The sequence below is a fragment of the Nilaparvata lugens genome, chromosome 11 (assembly GCF_014356525.2).
Source record: "Nilaparvata lugens isolate BPH chromosome 11, ASM1435652v1, whole genome shotgun sequence".
In the NCBI taxonomy this organism is placed as follows: Eukaryota; Metazoa; Arthropoda; class Insecta; order Hemiptera; family Delphacidae; genus Nilaparvata; species Nilaparvata lugens.
In genome coordinates, this window is record NC_052514.1 from 22,586,687 (window position 1) to 22,602,984 (window position 16,298).

Sequence of the window (16,298 nt, forward strand, 5' to 3'; positions counted from 1 at the left end):
GTGATTGGGGTTCTTAGTCAAAATTAAAACACCGGTACAGTACTACGTTTTTGTGGCCTACCAAAATACATCCGCTGTCGAATTGTCCTTCACTAATTAAGAAATATATTGGGGCACAGAGCTTCGCTCGTTATTTATATATATAAACTATTGATAAACAGAACACAATTCTTTAAAATGATTGGGGAAGGACTAACAGGCACAGCCCAAAACTGTTTCTTCCCCGAATTTTGATTTATACACTATAAATAGTCCAGAAAGTAGGTTATGTTACATACACTTGAATTCAGGTTCAATTTCAGTCCAAACATTCAAAATAAAAAAGTTCTAATTTAGATTATTTACAAACCAATTGAATAACAAAATAACACTCACTAATCACTTAGAATTGTCAAATTAATGATGATTAACTTTGAAAATTATGATATACTCTAGTTTAGAATGATTATCATGTCATGTCAACAAATCAGATTATTTTGATCAAGAAGATTAAAATTTCTAGATAATATTTCTCTCTGATTGATTACAAAGCTGGAAATAATTCTGTTTCCATCCCACACACGCATCTTCTGTTTCGACAGACGACGAAATTATCATCTGTTTTATTTATTTATTTATTTATTTAGAACAGTCACAAACACGATATTTGGAAAGAGAAACAGGCAATTGCCCAAAACTTCTTCAATTCCTTGATTTTGGCACATAAATAGTCCAAAGTGAGGTTAAGTTTTTCCCAAGGATAAATAATTATTATCCTTTTCATGTCTTTCAGTGAGTTTTCCCAGGGATGAGACCTAGTGCAATCTAATTTTTATATCATAAACCTACTATGTTCCTAATTTCGTGAAAATCGTTAGAGCCGTTTTCGAGATCCGTTGAACATGAATAACCAGATAACCAGATATAAAAATATAGATATACAAAAATTGCTCCTATAATAGGATTACGTAATTTTTTCATTTTCATTTTGGTTTTATTTTATATAGTCAAGTGTCCCCAGGGTACTCGGGGTAGCCTATAGGGAACACAAATAAGAAATTGGAGAACAATATTGTATTAGCTTTCCAGGATGTATTTCTTTGCTTAATTTATTTGAATAAAGAAAATCATTAAGTAAAAAAGAAAATTTTTCTGATAATTCTCACCTCCTCTGTAATGGAGGAATTATTATTTTGAAAATATATTTTACAAGGAGAGATAATCAGTATCTTTACAAGATTGTTTTGCACCCGAAACATTCATTGAACTCAAAACGAAATAAATAGATTGACCAACTTATGGAATTCATTAGTGCTGCTAAGAGGTTTTCTGCTTCCAGAAGAAGCAGAAAATATTTGTATTCTCACCAATATTACTGAATGATATGGAAGGAAGTCCAATATCATTTATTTTTGAAAACAAAACTAGAAGAATAATACTCTTTAAGCGGAAGTTTTTTTCAAAATTCATAGTATATCCACTATAATATAAACTATGTTAATATTTAAGTGTCAAGATAATTTACATTAATAAGAATTCACTCTTATTCTCAAATTTGTTTTGAATTGGATGAGGTCATTGTTGAACCCATTGTCTTCATCGTAACTGAATTTGAATTTGGAACACATTATCGAGCATGATCTTTAATGAGGAAAAGATGTTTCAACTGTTTAGAAAAAGGAAGACGTCACGATATAATCAATTATAGCATTGTAGTGAGATTCCATTTAAATTTGGCAACTTTTGGAAGCACTTCGAATTTTGGAGGTCTTCTGTACTAATTCATCTTGAAATTCTCAACTTCAAACTAAAAAGAGTAAACTAGTGAATTTGAACAACAAACTTCAAGACAACTTTAGTTGCAAAAACTTAACTAGTCTATTATTGGACTAAACACTCTAGATCTTCAATTCCTAAATTGAGTTTTTTAATCAGTAGATCAAGCCAACACTCAAGTTTTCCTATAAACTAAAAAAAAAAAACGGAAGTTGAAGATTTGCACGTTATAGCTGTCAACTTCCTCAGTTGCTTGCGTATTGAAGCTCTTAACTTGAAGTGCAAGCCTAGAGGAAGCAGATGTGTGCTTTTGACATCCGCCTATAGAGCAAGAGGAGCGTTCAAAAGAAATACGATGAAAAAGGGCGAATAATTCGGATTTTTTCTCAAAAGGTTGGCATCATCAGTAAATCAAATTAGCTTTCGATGTTATAATTCGTCTTAAAAAAATCTGGTGTGGCACTCTCACACAACTTTACTTGCCGTTATGGAAATTTCCATTGAGTGGCAACTGCCGACTACATTCCTATTGGTAGTAAAATCTCAGCTGATTATTGTATTAAATGTGAGTGGCACTGGCCTATGTCTTGTGAGTAAATATTGTTTTATTGTATTTTTAGAAGTTGGATTTTTCTTCTACAAAAATAAATGAAATGCTTATAAATGTTTTTAAATAATTTTATAATAATACCTCTCCCATAAATATGATTATACTTATAATATGTACTCATGGTACATTTCACAAAAAAATATAATTATGATTCTCTATTCACATATTATGACCCTTTTAATCATGATTCTCATCTATGCTATGTTATCGATCCTCTTATCAGTATTCTATCGTTGTTGACTTGTTAGGTTTTCAACATCTTAGTAGCCTAACCTCTAAATTCACATTGAATGAAAAAGACTAAGAAATTGTTAAAAACCACAGATTTATTGATACTTAGGAAGACCTGCTCTTGTATTCAATTTTAGTTTATCAGAGATTGACAATGGTGTAATAACCGAAACCGAATTTATACTAGTAGGCGAGTACTGCTATTGGTCAAGGGCATGAACGCCTGCCATTGGCCCAGCTAGACAGTCTCCTCCCACTCAACGGTGTGACAAAATGGCAGCTTAAGCAACAGAATCGCCATGATAACAAAATTTACTTTCAGTACAAAATAAGAACCAAGAGAACAAGCGTGGAAGATAATAAAACAAATATGTAAATGGAAAAACTATTGACTAATGTATGATTACAATTTTATGATAAAACTTAATTCGTAGTGTTGTATTGGCTGAAATGAATCTGGCTATTTAAACTATACTGGGAATTTTCCTCAATTACTCTTGTTATTTCTAAATCCTCTAGAATATTCAAAGATCTGACTTTGTTATTAAATGCAGAAACTCAACATTCTCCTTAACTGTGAACTTGTGATTATTTGTTATCAAATATTCTGCAAAGTTAGATTCCCCATTTTGTTTATTCCAATCTCTGATGTGTTCTTTAATTCTACTCTTGAAACTGCTACTAGTTTCCACATAACAAGCATTACAATCACCACATTTAGGTTTGTACACCCCACTTTTATCCCAAATATCAAATTTGTCTTTACTCCAGCTAAATAGACTATTTAAAATCGGTTTGGTCTTGAAAGCAACATGAAATCTATTCCTCTTCAATTCCCTACCTATCTTATCAGATACAAGGCCTAAATATGGGATTGTTATCCAAGTCTTCTCCTCACAGTTTTAGCCTACAAAGCTAGAATTGATTGAAATTTGTCTATTAATTTTACTCAATAGTCTGTCCACCATATTTTCTTCATACTCATTTGTGACAGCTATTTGTTCAATTTTAGTGATCTCAATATCAAAATCATGATGGCTCATAGGTATTGTTAGTGCTCTATAGACCATGCTATTGGAAGCAGCAAGTTTGTGAGAAATAGGATGACAAGAATGAAGAGGAACGATAACATCGGTATGGGTTGGTTTTCTGGAAATAGAAAACTTGTGAAAACCAGTGCTATGATATATTCCTAAATCTAGAAAATTCAATACACAATCCTGTTTTACCTCTACAGTGAATTTTATACTCTGATGTAATCCATTCAGATAGGAAAGAAAATTGTCTAGTTCTTTCCATAAGCAAATAATATCATCTACATATCGAAACCAGTAAACAATTTTATCTTTGAAATGACTATTTTCAATAATTCTACGTTCTAACTTATCCATAAATAATTCAGCTAGGAGTGGTGAGAGGGGTGACCCCATTGCCAACTTTGCATTGCTCTTTGTTCAAAAAATCTACTGTTAAATTTGAAATAATTATGCTGAGTGCATAACTTCATCAATTCTATCAGTTCTTCTCTGAGTGTATGATCATTGATAGAGGCTTTCATTATTTCCTCAGCTCTTCCAAGACTTTCTCCCACCGGAATGTTAATGAATAAATTAGTAACATCAAATGACACAAGTTTATGAGATGATAGAACAGGAATATGCTTTATATTGTTGACCAACTCCAATGAATTTTTAATACAAAATTTTGGTTGAAAACCCGTTAATGACCGAAAGGTGCTATTCAGTTTGTGAGCTAATTTAGAGCTGGGGAAATTAACAAAAGATACCACTGATCTTATAGGAACATTAGTTCTCTGTAATTTAGGTTGACCGAGAAGTCTAGGTGGATATAGATTCATAACTGTTAGATTCTCTTAGTTTCTTTCTTATTGAATAATCTAGATTCGCCTTAGCTTCTATTAGCAATGTTTGCTAGTGGTATGATAAAACACAACATTACAAACCATAGTAAATACATTACTGTATATCAGAAGTATATTTTGCATAATTATGTATTCAAAGCATAAAATCGATTCGTATAGGGTACGTCGGTAAGGGAAAGAATAGAGAGGAACACTTGAGAAAAGTGTAGGAAAAGATCAAAGAGAATACAGATGTAAAGAGAATATCCAAGAAGTAATGATTATAGAATGAAAGCAAAAAATTCCGTTCAACTGTATCAACTGTTTATCTCCACCCTTTTCAATATCTTGTGAAGCTCGTCGATGAACACATTGAGCCACGCTGCTCTGTCTTGCCATAACAACAAACCCATTCGGCAATATGAGAGTATTTGTATTCGAGACCTCATTTTCATAGCAATAATACGCGCTGATATCATCTAAACCGTCCAGCAAGCAGCACTGAGCACTGGAATGGCCAACAATCTTAATGACCTGAATCCCAATGACAAACAGCAAAGGATATAACAGTATAACAGCAAACTGCTCCGGAGAAGATTGCATTTCGGTTGCTGTCACATTATGTGCTGTTTGACTTTGAGTCTGGATTGGGACTCGCCACACTTCCTCAAATGTCCATGAAATCAACCACACACACACTATACACATACAGACACACAATCCCCAATAGACCAAGTTTTTATTGCTTTCGATTTCAAGAAGCTAGTTTTCTTACAGCTGCTTTATCACAGTTATCACACACTCTTGAACTATATGACGTCATTTTTCACAGCTACATTGAGATGATTGGAGTAAAAATAGTACACTAGAGTAATACTTTAATTGCATACTCTACTTACAGTTACTATTAACTCTAGTTACTAGTTACTACTCCTATTCCTAATGCTAGTTATTACTCAACTTGTTATTGTACTTCCTTTTTCTCCTGTTTAATAAGTTAGGAGATGAATTTATTGTTCATTCACTTTCATAGGGTATGGATTTCGATTGAATAATTATTCGAATTGTCTATTGAGTCGATAGTCACTTAAAACATGTCTCTTTGTGGGCATTTATGATTCACCTCAGTATCCTTTTTTGTTTTAAATTACTAACTTATAGCATTTACGTAATAATAGTGACGTCCGGTGTGGAATTATTTCATGTTAAGCCAATTTCAATGGAATCACAGAAGTGTTTATAGTCTTTCTATTCAAAATTTCTATCACAATTTTGAAAAATGATATGACTGGTAAAAAAAAGATGTATCCTTCTCAATCAAACGTGTTACAGAAAATGAGAAATATTGGGAATAAACCCAATCAATGATGAAAATGACAATCAATTTAACAGATTCATCTCAAGTCATCAAAGCTCCAATGATTCATCATTATCAAAGGTTATTATGATAATGATTTATATAAATGAGAACGATTTCATAAATAATATATTGTAAGTTAGATTTGGTCCAATTCGGAAGCTTACAATAATAGCTTAGAAGATTGAAATGGAAATGAGATTCAATTATTGCAGTGATCGAACTAATGAATGAAATATCGACAGTACTTGTAATGACTTCACTTCAGCAGAGTTGCCTTGTTTCCTTATGTATTCAATTTCCAATTCATGTAATCAATGTGTTGTAAATGCTTCTAAGTGACCAATAGGCTAGCTATGAAGCCTTTCCAATTCCAATTCTGAATTTCCATGAAATTATATCTCTAGAACATTACACTCTGTTGGCCCGGAGTACATGTCAAACATTAATATAATTAATTTTGATAGACACCAAAATAAACGAGACAAACGCGTGTTTTCATTATTTGTTAATTATGTTGATGGAGTACTTACTCACAGCTCTGCTCCATGCTCCCATCCATGGCAAAATTGTAGTACACTGGAACCAAGAGTGGTTTACAACATATTATTGGAAAACAGGAAAGTTGGCGAGTTATTACTGCCGAATCATTAGTTGTTCCACGAACAAGGGAAGGGCAGCGAGCATTATTAGTGCAGCTTTTCAACGCCACCTCTGTCAAATGAGGCGAAAAACGTTTCCTAATTAAATTCTTCTCACGACGGAAATTACATTTTTCGACGCCATTAAACTTCTATCGGTTTGAAATGGTTTTTCACTCGCGCACTATGTGAAAAACTCGCACCGAAAGAATCACAAAACGACGATGGATATTTTTCCAATTGAGCACTTCACACAAATTAGTTAATCAACTGAGGGCCAGGAATTTCCAATCAATTGGTGAGCGCGCTTTACAAATGAGAAATAGAATGAACAAATTGCTCTGTGAGAATTGCTATTGTTAGAGCAGCGGAATTGTTTTCACTCTATTACTCCAGTTTTCACTAGACTTTGCTACTTTGAGAGATAACTATGCAGTGGAACCCCAGTAACGTATGTGACTTCTAAATATAGACTTAAATATTGTTGAAAGCTATATACAATGTATAGCTATAGCAATATAATAAAATCATATTATAGATTTTGTATAAATAGTATATTTATAGTATATTGTATGATATACAATCGTATTTTCATACGAATTGATTTCATACGAATTTTCCAATCGTTATTTGTAATAGTAATCAATAACATGCAATAGAACCCAGTGTCGTAAGTCGCCTTCTATTAGATATCTCAAAGATTGTTGAGATAAATAAAACATTTGAATCATCATTGCTTTAAATGTTGTTAATAATATCTTATCTAAGTGGAAATGGATGATTTCATCAAAGTATTTTATAATCTGATCGGGAATATTTCTGAGTTATTCAATAGAGAATTGAGAGCTATAAAATAAATGTGAGTTTGGATTGTAACTTATAAAACTCAGAGATATTACAACAGTATCACTAGTGTTTAACATTACAGTAATGGTTTATAATAATAATTGATGTAATTTATGCCTGAGAAACCCCACGAGATTGATCTATAAAGTAAGATAGAAAATATCGTTCAGAAGTATTCTGTAATTTTTTATATCATATCCCTTATCACCGCGATGAATCAAATCAATAACATCAGCACATTTACAATCATACAAAAGGGAAATGATTGGTCGATGATTATGCCCATTGGGATTTTTAATAATGTGTTCATTCATGAGACATCTACAAATAACGTAAAAGTCTCTCAATGACTATAATCGTATTTTGTTACTCTGCTGTTTTCCAATGATATTCTTTGAATTAATAGAATTTGATATCTACAATCGCCGTTAAATTGATGCCTGACCCAAAAATGATTTGAGAAGCTCAGAGGAAGATGAAAAATATTCAACGCAGATTCAAGATCATCCAATCTAAAGTTTTAAAGACTACTGCACTTTCAGAGAAGAACGGCTTGTTTTCAACTGCAACCTCAAAACATTAAACAGGATGGAAATGAAGCGTAGGCAACATCTTTAGAATGATGGAGCCAACCATTTAGTTGTTTTCCAAAACTTGCCCAGCTCCAGTAAGAGAGAACATGGTTTATCAGGGTGTTCTTTCTATTTTTGAAAAATTCATTCAGGCTTTGTGAAGCGCAACTCACTTCATCCAGCTCTCATAATGAGGGTACATTAATTTGTATTGCACAAAAGATTGGAATTGGTTCAAGATGGTTCATCCCAAAATAGAAGTAGTAACAGTCAAGATTTCGTATCAGCAATTGATTGAAGAAACATTTTAGTATACTGCAAACCATAAAGCAAAGCATGACGCAACGTTATCAGCCTGTAACCTATTGTCTTTCTACTACACTTGGAAAGAGTTACTCCATACGAGGAGTGAGTATTTATAGTTAGGTCATAGTTCTGAGGAATTTATAGATGAAAACTTGGTAGTGGAAATCAACTACTAAATATTTTTTCTCCTCTATCCATACAGAATAAAATATTCACAAAATGAGAGCTAATTTACTGATAAGAGCACTATTATTGTGATTTCCTGATCTAGGAGATAAAATATCCAAAGGATTAATAATTTTAAGCGGAATTAGAAAGTTTCACAGGAATACCCTGGATTTCAGAGCAGTTTTATATATTTCCTGGAATTTAGTTGATGCTATTCTGAACCTGATGATATGATGCCTTTATCAATGAGGTAGACAACATTGTAAAGTATGTTGAAAATCAGGTGTCAGCCGCGGAATGCAATGCATAATTCGATTATGCATTTCAACCTCTAAAACTTGAATGCATTTCAACCATTCTTGGACATTCCACTCCCAATTTACTGCTGACAAGTTGTTTGCAACTTACCAGTCTACCTTACCTAGGGTCAGAGAGTATAGAATGTAATTCATATACACACATGCCTCTGTCTACATATTCTCTGCCTACGACTCGGCATTTTATCATAGGTGACTGTGTTCTTAAGTGTTTTCAAAAAATTACGCTTTTTAAAAAGCTATTAACGCATTGAATTAGTTTTCTCATCAGCTTTCATCCAACAATGTCCACAAAGGACGAAAAAAATATACTTCCCCAAACAATAATATTGTTAAGCATAGTACCTTAATCACATGGATTCCTTTTTACTTTCCTTGCCCTATTACCATAGGTAAGGAAAGTATTGCTTCCCGAAAAAAATTAAGGTACCCAATTTCCAAATGTCTATACAATTCAAGGTCCCCTGAGTCCAAAAAAAGTGGTTTTTGGGTATTGGTGTGTGTGTGTGTGTGTGTGTGTGTGTGTGTGTGTGTGTGTGTGTGTGTGTGTGTTTGTATGAGTGTATGTGTGTTTTATTTTAATGATGTAATGTGCTATTTTGGCGAAATAAATTCAATTCAATTCAATTCAATTCATTAAAAAAAAAATGTGTGTCTGTGTACACGATATCTCATCTCCCAATTAACAGAATGACTTGAAATTTAGAACTCAAGGTCCTTATACTATAAGGATCCGACATGAACTATTTCGATCAAATGCAATTCACGATGGCGGCTAAAATGACGAAAATGTCAAAAACAGGGTTTTTCGCGATTTTCTCGAAAACGGCTCCAACGGTTTTGATCAAATTTATACTTAGATTAGTCATTAATAAGCCATGTCATAAGCCCCAAGTCCCATATCGGTAATAATTTCAGGAGCTCCGCCCATCTATGCAAAGTTTGATTTTAGATTCCCCATTATCAGGCTTCAGATACAATTTAAACAAAAAAATTCAAGTGGAAGAGATTGATCGTGAAAATCTCTACAATTAATGTTCAGTGACAATTTCACCTAAAATTGAAAATAAGCTTGAAATTCGAGAAAATGTGATTATTCAATTGCAAACTGTTGGCAACTGTTGATTCTCTTAAATCATTCACTATGAAGAGATAGTAGACTTCGTATGTCTCCAGCGTTATTTTCCTGTCACCGGCTGGCTCAGATCTTTGATCAGTATACTTGAGATGCGCGTGAACACTAGCGTTAGATGATCAATTTTCATAACGGCAAGGAATGTTGTGTGAGTGCGGCACTCCAGATTATTTCTCTATACCTTATGAGGTTTTATCATTCCACAGCTTCCCAAGCTATTGACAACGGATACTCAACACGAATTGTATTTTACTAGGAAATACTAATTAGTAATTAATTTATAATTTAATTGATTTCTCGTTGCTGGAGCTGAAGGATTCTTTTTCCAGTCACGCCAAAAACTATTTTGATTTAATGATTTTATTTGTATAATTATTTCTTGTATTTGGCAATAAATTCATTATATTCATCAATATTATTATCAGATAATATTTATAAAATAACTTGTAAAATAACATCATAGTACTTTTTTGGGAAGTCTTTAATATAAAATTAGAAAAAACAAATTAAAAACTTAAAACTTATTATAAAAACGAAACTTAAAAAATTATATGGAGAATACGTTTTTTATTAAAATATATTAATACATTTAATATATTATATATTTTTATAGAATAATATTGATATTTATTAAATGATATAATGTAATGAATGTTGTTTGTATTGTTGCAGATTGTTCGAGGAGCACCGCGAGCTGCTAGAGCTGTTCACCAAGTTTCGCGAACTGCGCACGCGCGACGAGCAGGCGAGCAGCATGGAGCTGGCCGAGCATGCCAACAAGGTGATGACCACACTCGACGAGGGAATTAAGGAGCTCGACAACCTCGACACATTCTTCGAGTATCTCACCAACGTTGGCGCCTCCCACAAGAAGATACCTGGCTTCAAGCCCGAGTACTTCTGGGTAAGTCGACACCATTCATAATAACTCCTGAAACTGGTTGCTTTTCAATTTGTTATTTTATATTACAACGTTTTTAGAAGGATACTATAGTATTATTTTACAATCATAATAATTAATTAATAAATTAATTTAAGAACAAATAAATCATCTACTGTGATGCATGATAATCATTCATGATACACATATCATCAAATATTGTTCGGTTATCGCAGCGAAAGGCTTTGAGAGAAATTTTTTGAGGTTACACTTTTGTATCTCTGATTTTTTTTTTGTTCATTTTGTCTTCGATGTGAATCCATCATTTGAGGGGAAATTATTTTTGTATCATTACAGTTTGTGATTTTCCTGTATCTTATTTATTATTATTGATTCATTGTTTATTCCATGTTAGAAGCCTTTCGCTGATGACAAAACATGCAAGATGAATATTTATCATGCACTATCGTTAGCGGCCAGCCTTACAGATAGCAGTCGGTGTGGGTATCAAGTAGCTCGCAAGAAGATCACTAGATTCAAGCCAGCATACTTTCAAGTCACTCAACACTCCTAGCACAGATAGGAAAGATGAATTTTCTCCCTTATTCCATTCTGTAAATTGTTTATTTTTATTTGAAAATAAATTTTTCATTTATCCATCTATTCATTTTTCAAATTAGAAGAACTGTGATGAAGTAGTGTCAGCTTCATTCAATTAGTGATCAGGGTTTGTTATGCAGAATGATTCATTTCCTCTTCAATGGAATTAAATCACAGCAATCGATTAGGAAAGTGAAACTAGAATAGGTGATGTAAAAACTCGGTAAGTGGAGTGGACATGGCTATACAAATAAGGAGATATTTCATATTGATGTGCTGAATTTTTACTTTGATGACGAATAAAAAAAAGTGATACTTATCAATTTTCAACTCTCATTAATAAGATGGACTATTCACTAAGCAATGACTATATAATAAAGTTGTAGATTTGTGATAATAGATTCATTTTTCAGTATATTTTTCTCTGTGCAAGGTTTCCTCTCTTTCATGATTGAAACTCAGTTCAGTAATAAATCTATGTTGGAATAAAGCTTTGGAAATAATATAATGTATATTTTCAAATGAATCATTGGTGTAGCTTTTAAAATATTTATAGAGAATGGAATGCGGATTCGATCCGCATCATGGAATAATATTTCCAAAATAAATAACATAAATCCATTTTCCATTTCTCCGATGAAAATCATTTTTGAAATTTATCAGAAACGTGATCGAGGATATGAATGCGTCTATTCACCGCTAATTGGAACAGAAAACGAATAACTGCATTTGCCGGAGTAAAATTAATGAGGAGACCAGTTTTTGCCGTGATGAAATCATCTGTATTCCCATTATGTAGCTTTGAAAGCAGCGAGATGATTGGAACAGAGCCGTTGACAATTTTGTTGATTTTATGTGAGTCGCGTTGCCTGCGATTGGCGGTTGACAGAGAGGCACAATTCAGTCGCGTATTGTTCAAATAAAACGGGGAAAAGCCGGCACTGAATTGCTGAAACCTAATTTTATTTAGCCGGCTGCATTATTTAGAAGAAAGACCAGTCTCATGGGAAAGCGTCATTGGAACAAGGTCCGCTACAAATTGAAACTGAAACATCATCGTCAAACACGTAGGCGAGCACGGCTCTGAATAAAATCTACAAACAAGTGGATTAATTTATCCACTTCGATCCTGTGATTGGCTTTCATTTGCCTTTGCCATTCATCAAACGTCGATGGCGCTCTAAGTTTCCAACCGTTGTGCTTCAATGCTGATTTGGAAGCCTCTCAAGTGGTCAAATCAAACGCAACCAATGAGAAAACAAACACATTCAATCAATTCGGCTTTGCCATGAATGATTGTTATTTATAATTGGGGAATATTTCACATTACAAGTTTATTCTGTGAGTTCAAAGAGTTTTCAAGTCCAGGATAACAATCGCTCACTTCCATTGATGAATAATCCAAGTACTATCGGAACAGTGGTAACAGCTGTGCCTAGTGGAAAGTTGTGTGTATATTTTTTGCTGCAAAATTTTCTGAAATAACTTAACTTATTCAAAGTGCGGTGATATTAAGTGCAATATTCGGCTATAATTTGGTATTTTAATCATTCTAAATTCAAAAATTTTAGCTCATATATATTTTTGGACAGAACTTTGAACTTTAACTTTCCTCAGTAAGAACATTACAATTTTTCCGGACATTTTATTATTTATCAAAATTTGGGAACAGAATAGTTTTGGGCTATGCCTGTTGTTCTATCCCGATCATATCCATATGATTTGTAATTGTATCAAAAAATAAATAAATAAATAGACAGGTATGAGCTTAGCTTATGAACTGTAATGATAGTTATGAACTATGCACAATATTATTTGTCTTTTACTAAGTTAATTTTATAATAATTTTATTTCAGCTCAGAATAAATACAATAGCTTCGCTATCATCAGTGGAATACATTATTAGTTGCATTACTGCTCAACAAAAAAACTTGTATTAAATAATATTTGATTGGATCAAATTCAAGATGTATGTGAAATATAATCTAATTTTCATTTCATATAATTATATTCATTTGATATTATATGTGATATTTAAAGTTCAATGGCATCATTGAAGTTTAATTCATATAGTTTAATGGCATCTTGTAATAAATTGATGAATATAATTGCTGATTTCTTTCATACTTTTAGGATGATTAGACCATGATCCAATTCATTTTACCTATTTATGAATGAAGCTATCTGTGAATAGGCCTATCATATTGGATCTAATCAGGTCATGAATTTTGGATTAAATGCTAGCTACTAGGTATTTCAAAAAAAAAATACTTAAAACTCAATGATAAGTACTCATGAATTTGTGTAACAGATCAGTAACTTACCGTATCACTTACTCTCGAACTTGGCATATATTGATAATATTACCAACAGTTTGATCGAAAGCTTTTTGTCTATAATCATATCCAGATTATAGTAAAGTGCTAACTGGCAAATGATGATGGACGACTAGACAACTAGAACACAAAGGACAAGATTGATTGTGCTGAACTCAAATGCTGGAGAAGGCTTATTGAACAAGGACTGACTTCATCTCAACTCTCAAGTTAAACAGTAAAATGCAAACATTCGATGATTGCTATATAGCTTATGCTAGAGAAAGCAAGAGGCGGAAAATGACGAGAATGTTGCGTTCTAAGTGGCCTCTGTTTATCCTGTCTTTCGGAGCGATCAACGCGTCTTACGAAAGCATCTTCAGTATCTGCATAAAGGGGAAGGGTAAGTTGAGATGAGGGGAAGATAGTTGAAGATGAGTTTGAAGAGGGATGGGAGCAGACTGAAGTGGAGTGAGTGTTAGTGTGAAAATAACTCAGATGAGGAATACATAGGGTGATTGAGAGACAGTGTGACGAAGAGAAATATGACAGTGGAGTGGTGAGAAAGAGAGGTATTCTGAGGAAAGGAAGAATGTTTCCTCGGTATGGATGGATCAAGATTTGGTGAATTATGTGTGAATAACGAGGAGAGGAATAATGAGGAGAGGTTTTTAAAGTGATCAGATTAGAGTTATTTATTTATGAACGAAGTGATTGTGAGACAGAAGAGAAGATGAGGTAATAAGGCAGTAGATTGAAATATTATGATGGGAAGGAAGAAAGCTACTTTTGAATATAAGGATGAAAATTGAGTGAGTAGTGTATGAGCAACAGAGAAAAATAGTGAACGAGTCGGAGGAAAAGGAGAGATTGACAGTTGGATTGAAAGGAGAGAGGTGTAATTGTGAGTTAATATTGATAGAGTGACTTGCGTGGAATCATCCCTCGACTTCCCGATGAAACAGGTTCAAATGATAGTAGTATTGAATTGTAAGAGAAAGGAAGAGAATTTCCATCTAGCGGTTAACCCTGTTGTCAATGTCTGCAGTAGCAGAGGTCTTCGGGGTGATTTGCAGCATTTATTTAGGATTTTCGTTAAATAATAATTATATATTAATAAGCATTTTAATAAATGATTTCCCTATTTAATTCCATCTGTGAAAGGAAGAGACTTAATTTTCAGAAAGGTGTGACAAAAAAATAAAGGATTTGAAAAAATGATATTAGAATAACAGTGGAATCAGAAGGAGAGAGAAACTGTTAGAGGGAAAATAGTTACTTTGGGATGGAACAGGATTAGTATGAGGATAAGGGTTAGGAGTGGCAATCAACAAAATGGCGGAGAATGAGTAGCATAGAGGAATAGTAAGGAATCGAAGGAATCGGATAAAAGAGAAGAATTTCTGTGGGATGACAAGTAGCCAGGAATTGAGTGGCAGAAAAAGAGATTCACACTGAGATGGAAGAGAACTAGGATGAGAATAAGGTTAAGGCAAAGAACAGGCAGATAAGTAGTGGGTGAGGAAAAGGGATAGGAAGAATTTGTAAGAAAGAGGATGCGAATGAAAATGAGAAATCGAGTGGGAAAGGAAGATTGTTACTCTCAGATGGAATAGGATAAGGATGAGTATGGAGAGAGACAAATAACAGACGGAAGGAATTGAGTAGCAAAGGAAGAGATTGTGTGGAAGAGGATAACAGTAACATTAAGGAAAGAGAAATGAAATTCGTGTGGTGAGGAGAGTAGCTTCAGGATGAGACAGGAACAGTATTCAACAAGAAGAAAATAAACATCTAAGGATAGAGAGAAACAGAGGGAGGGAGTCGCTGGTTATAGTCGTAGTCCCTTGCTGTCTCTGAAGTGAGGAACTAATTGAGAGAACTCTCCGAGACATACCGAGCAAGAAATCAGCAAGCTGTGATTTTCTCGGCCCTGATTACAGATGTGGAAAACTTGACTTGCTAGCCGCACTGGTGGCTTTTATAGGAATTAATAGCTCGCTCCAGGGACAATTATTCAACGAGTAGTTTGAGAAGAGTGGCGCTCTGTTGTCGAGTAAGAAAGGAGATATTTGCATTGTGCTGCTATCTTAAATTGCAACGGCGATGAATTGTGATACCGCTGCTGCTGCTGATACAAATTTTGCCTGACGTCAGCACTTTGAAAAACCGCTTGTTTTTATGGCGCTCTTTGATCACTGCTGAATAAAGTTCAAAAAGTAATTGAAGTTCCAGTGGTTGGTGAAGAATGTTAATATGAAATATAATAACAAGATTCTTGTGGAAGACACAAGGGATTTAGGAATAATAAGTGACTGGAAGAAATTGACTTTAATTACATTGTGATGGAAATACAAGTCGTTTCATATGAATTTGTTTATAATGAATTATTGTATTATTCAATCATTTTTTATAATAGTTTATTTCTCAAGTGCAGTGCGATAGAGATTTGATAAAGAGGAAGTTCAAAATTCTGATGATTAGATTATTGATAAATTTCTAAATCCATCCTCTGATTGATCAACCCATAAATAATAAATATATTGAAATAATACAATCTTCCAGACTCTCTGATTGTATTGAATAATGGTAACGAATATCGATAATCGAAACGATATTCCAATAATTATTTCATGATTCAACAAATAAGACATTATATTGAAGTGGAAATTTCTCAATATTATTTACAACAACTAATTTTCAT

At 33.4% G+C, this 16,298-nt stretch overlaps 1 protein-coding gene across 2 annotated transcripts in view; it reads left to right on the plus strand.

Moving 5' to 3' along the window:
- LOC111054163 (neuroglobin) overlaps nt 1–16,298 on the plus strand; it is an 80,538-nt gene that overhangs the window by 41,686 nt on the left and 22,554 nt on the right. For both annotated transcript variants that reach the window (XM_022341137.2, XM_039437878.1), the window contains exon 3: nt 10,472–10,703. In XM_022341137.2, the coding sequence (XP_022196829.1) occupies nt 10,472–10,703 (232 nt within the window). The remainder of the gene's footprint in view (nt 1–10,471; nt 10,704–16,298) is intronic.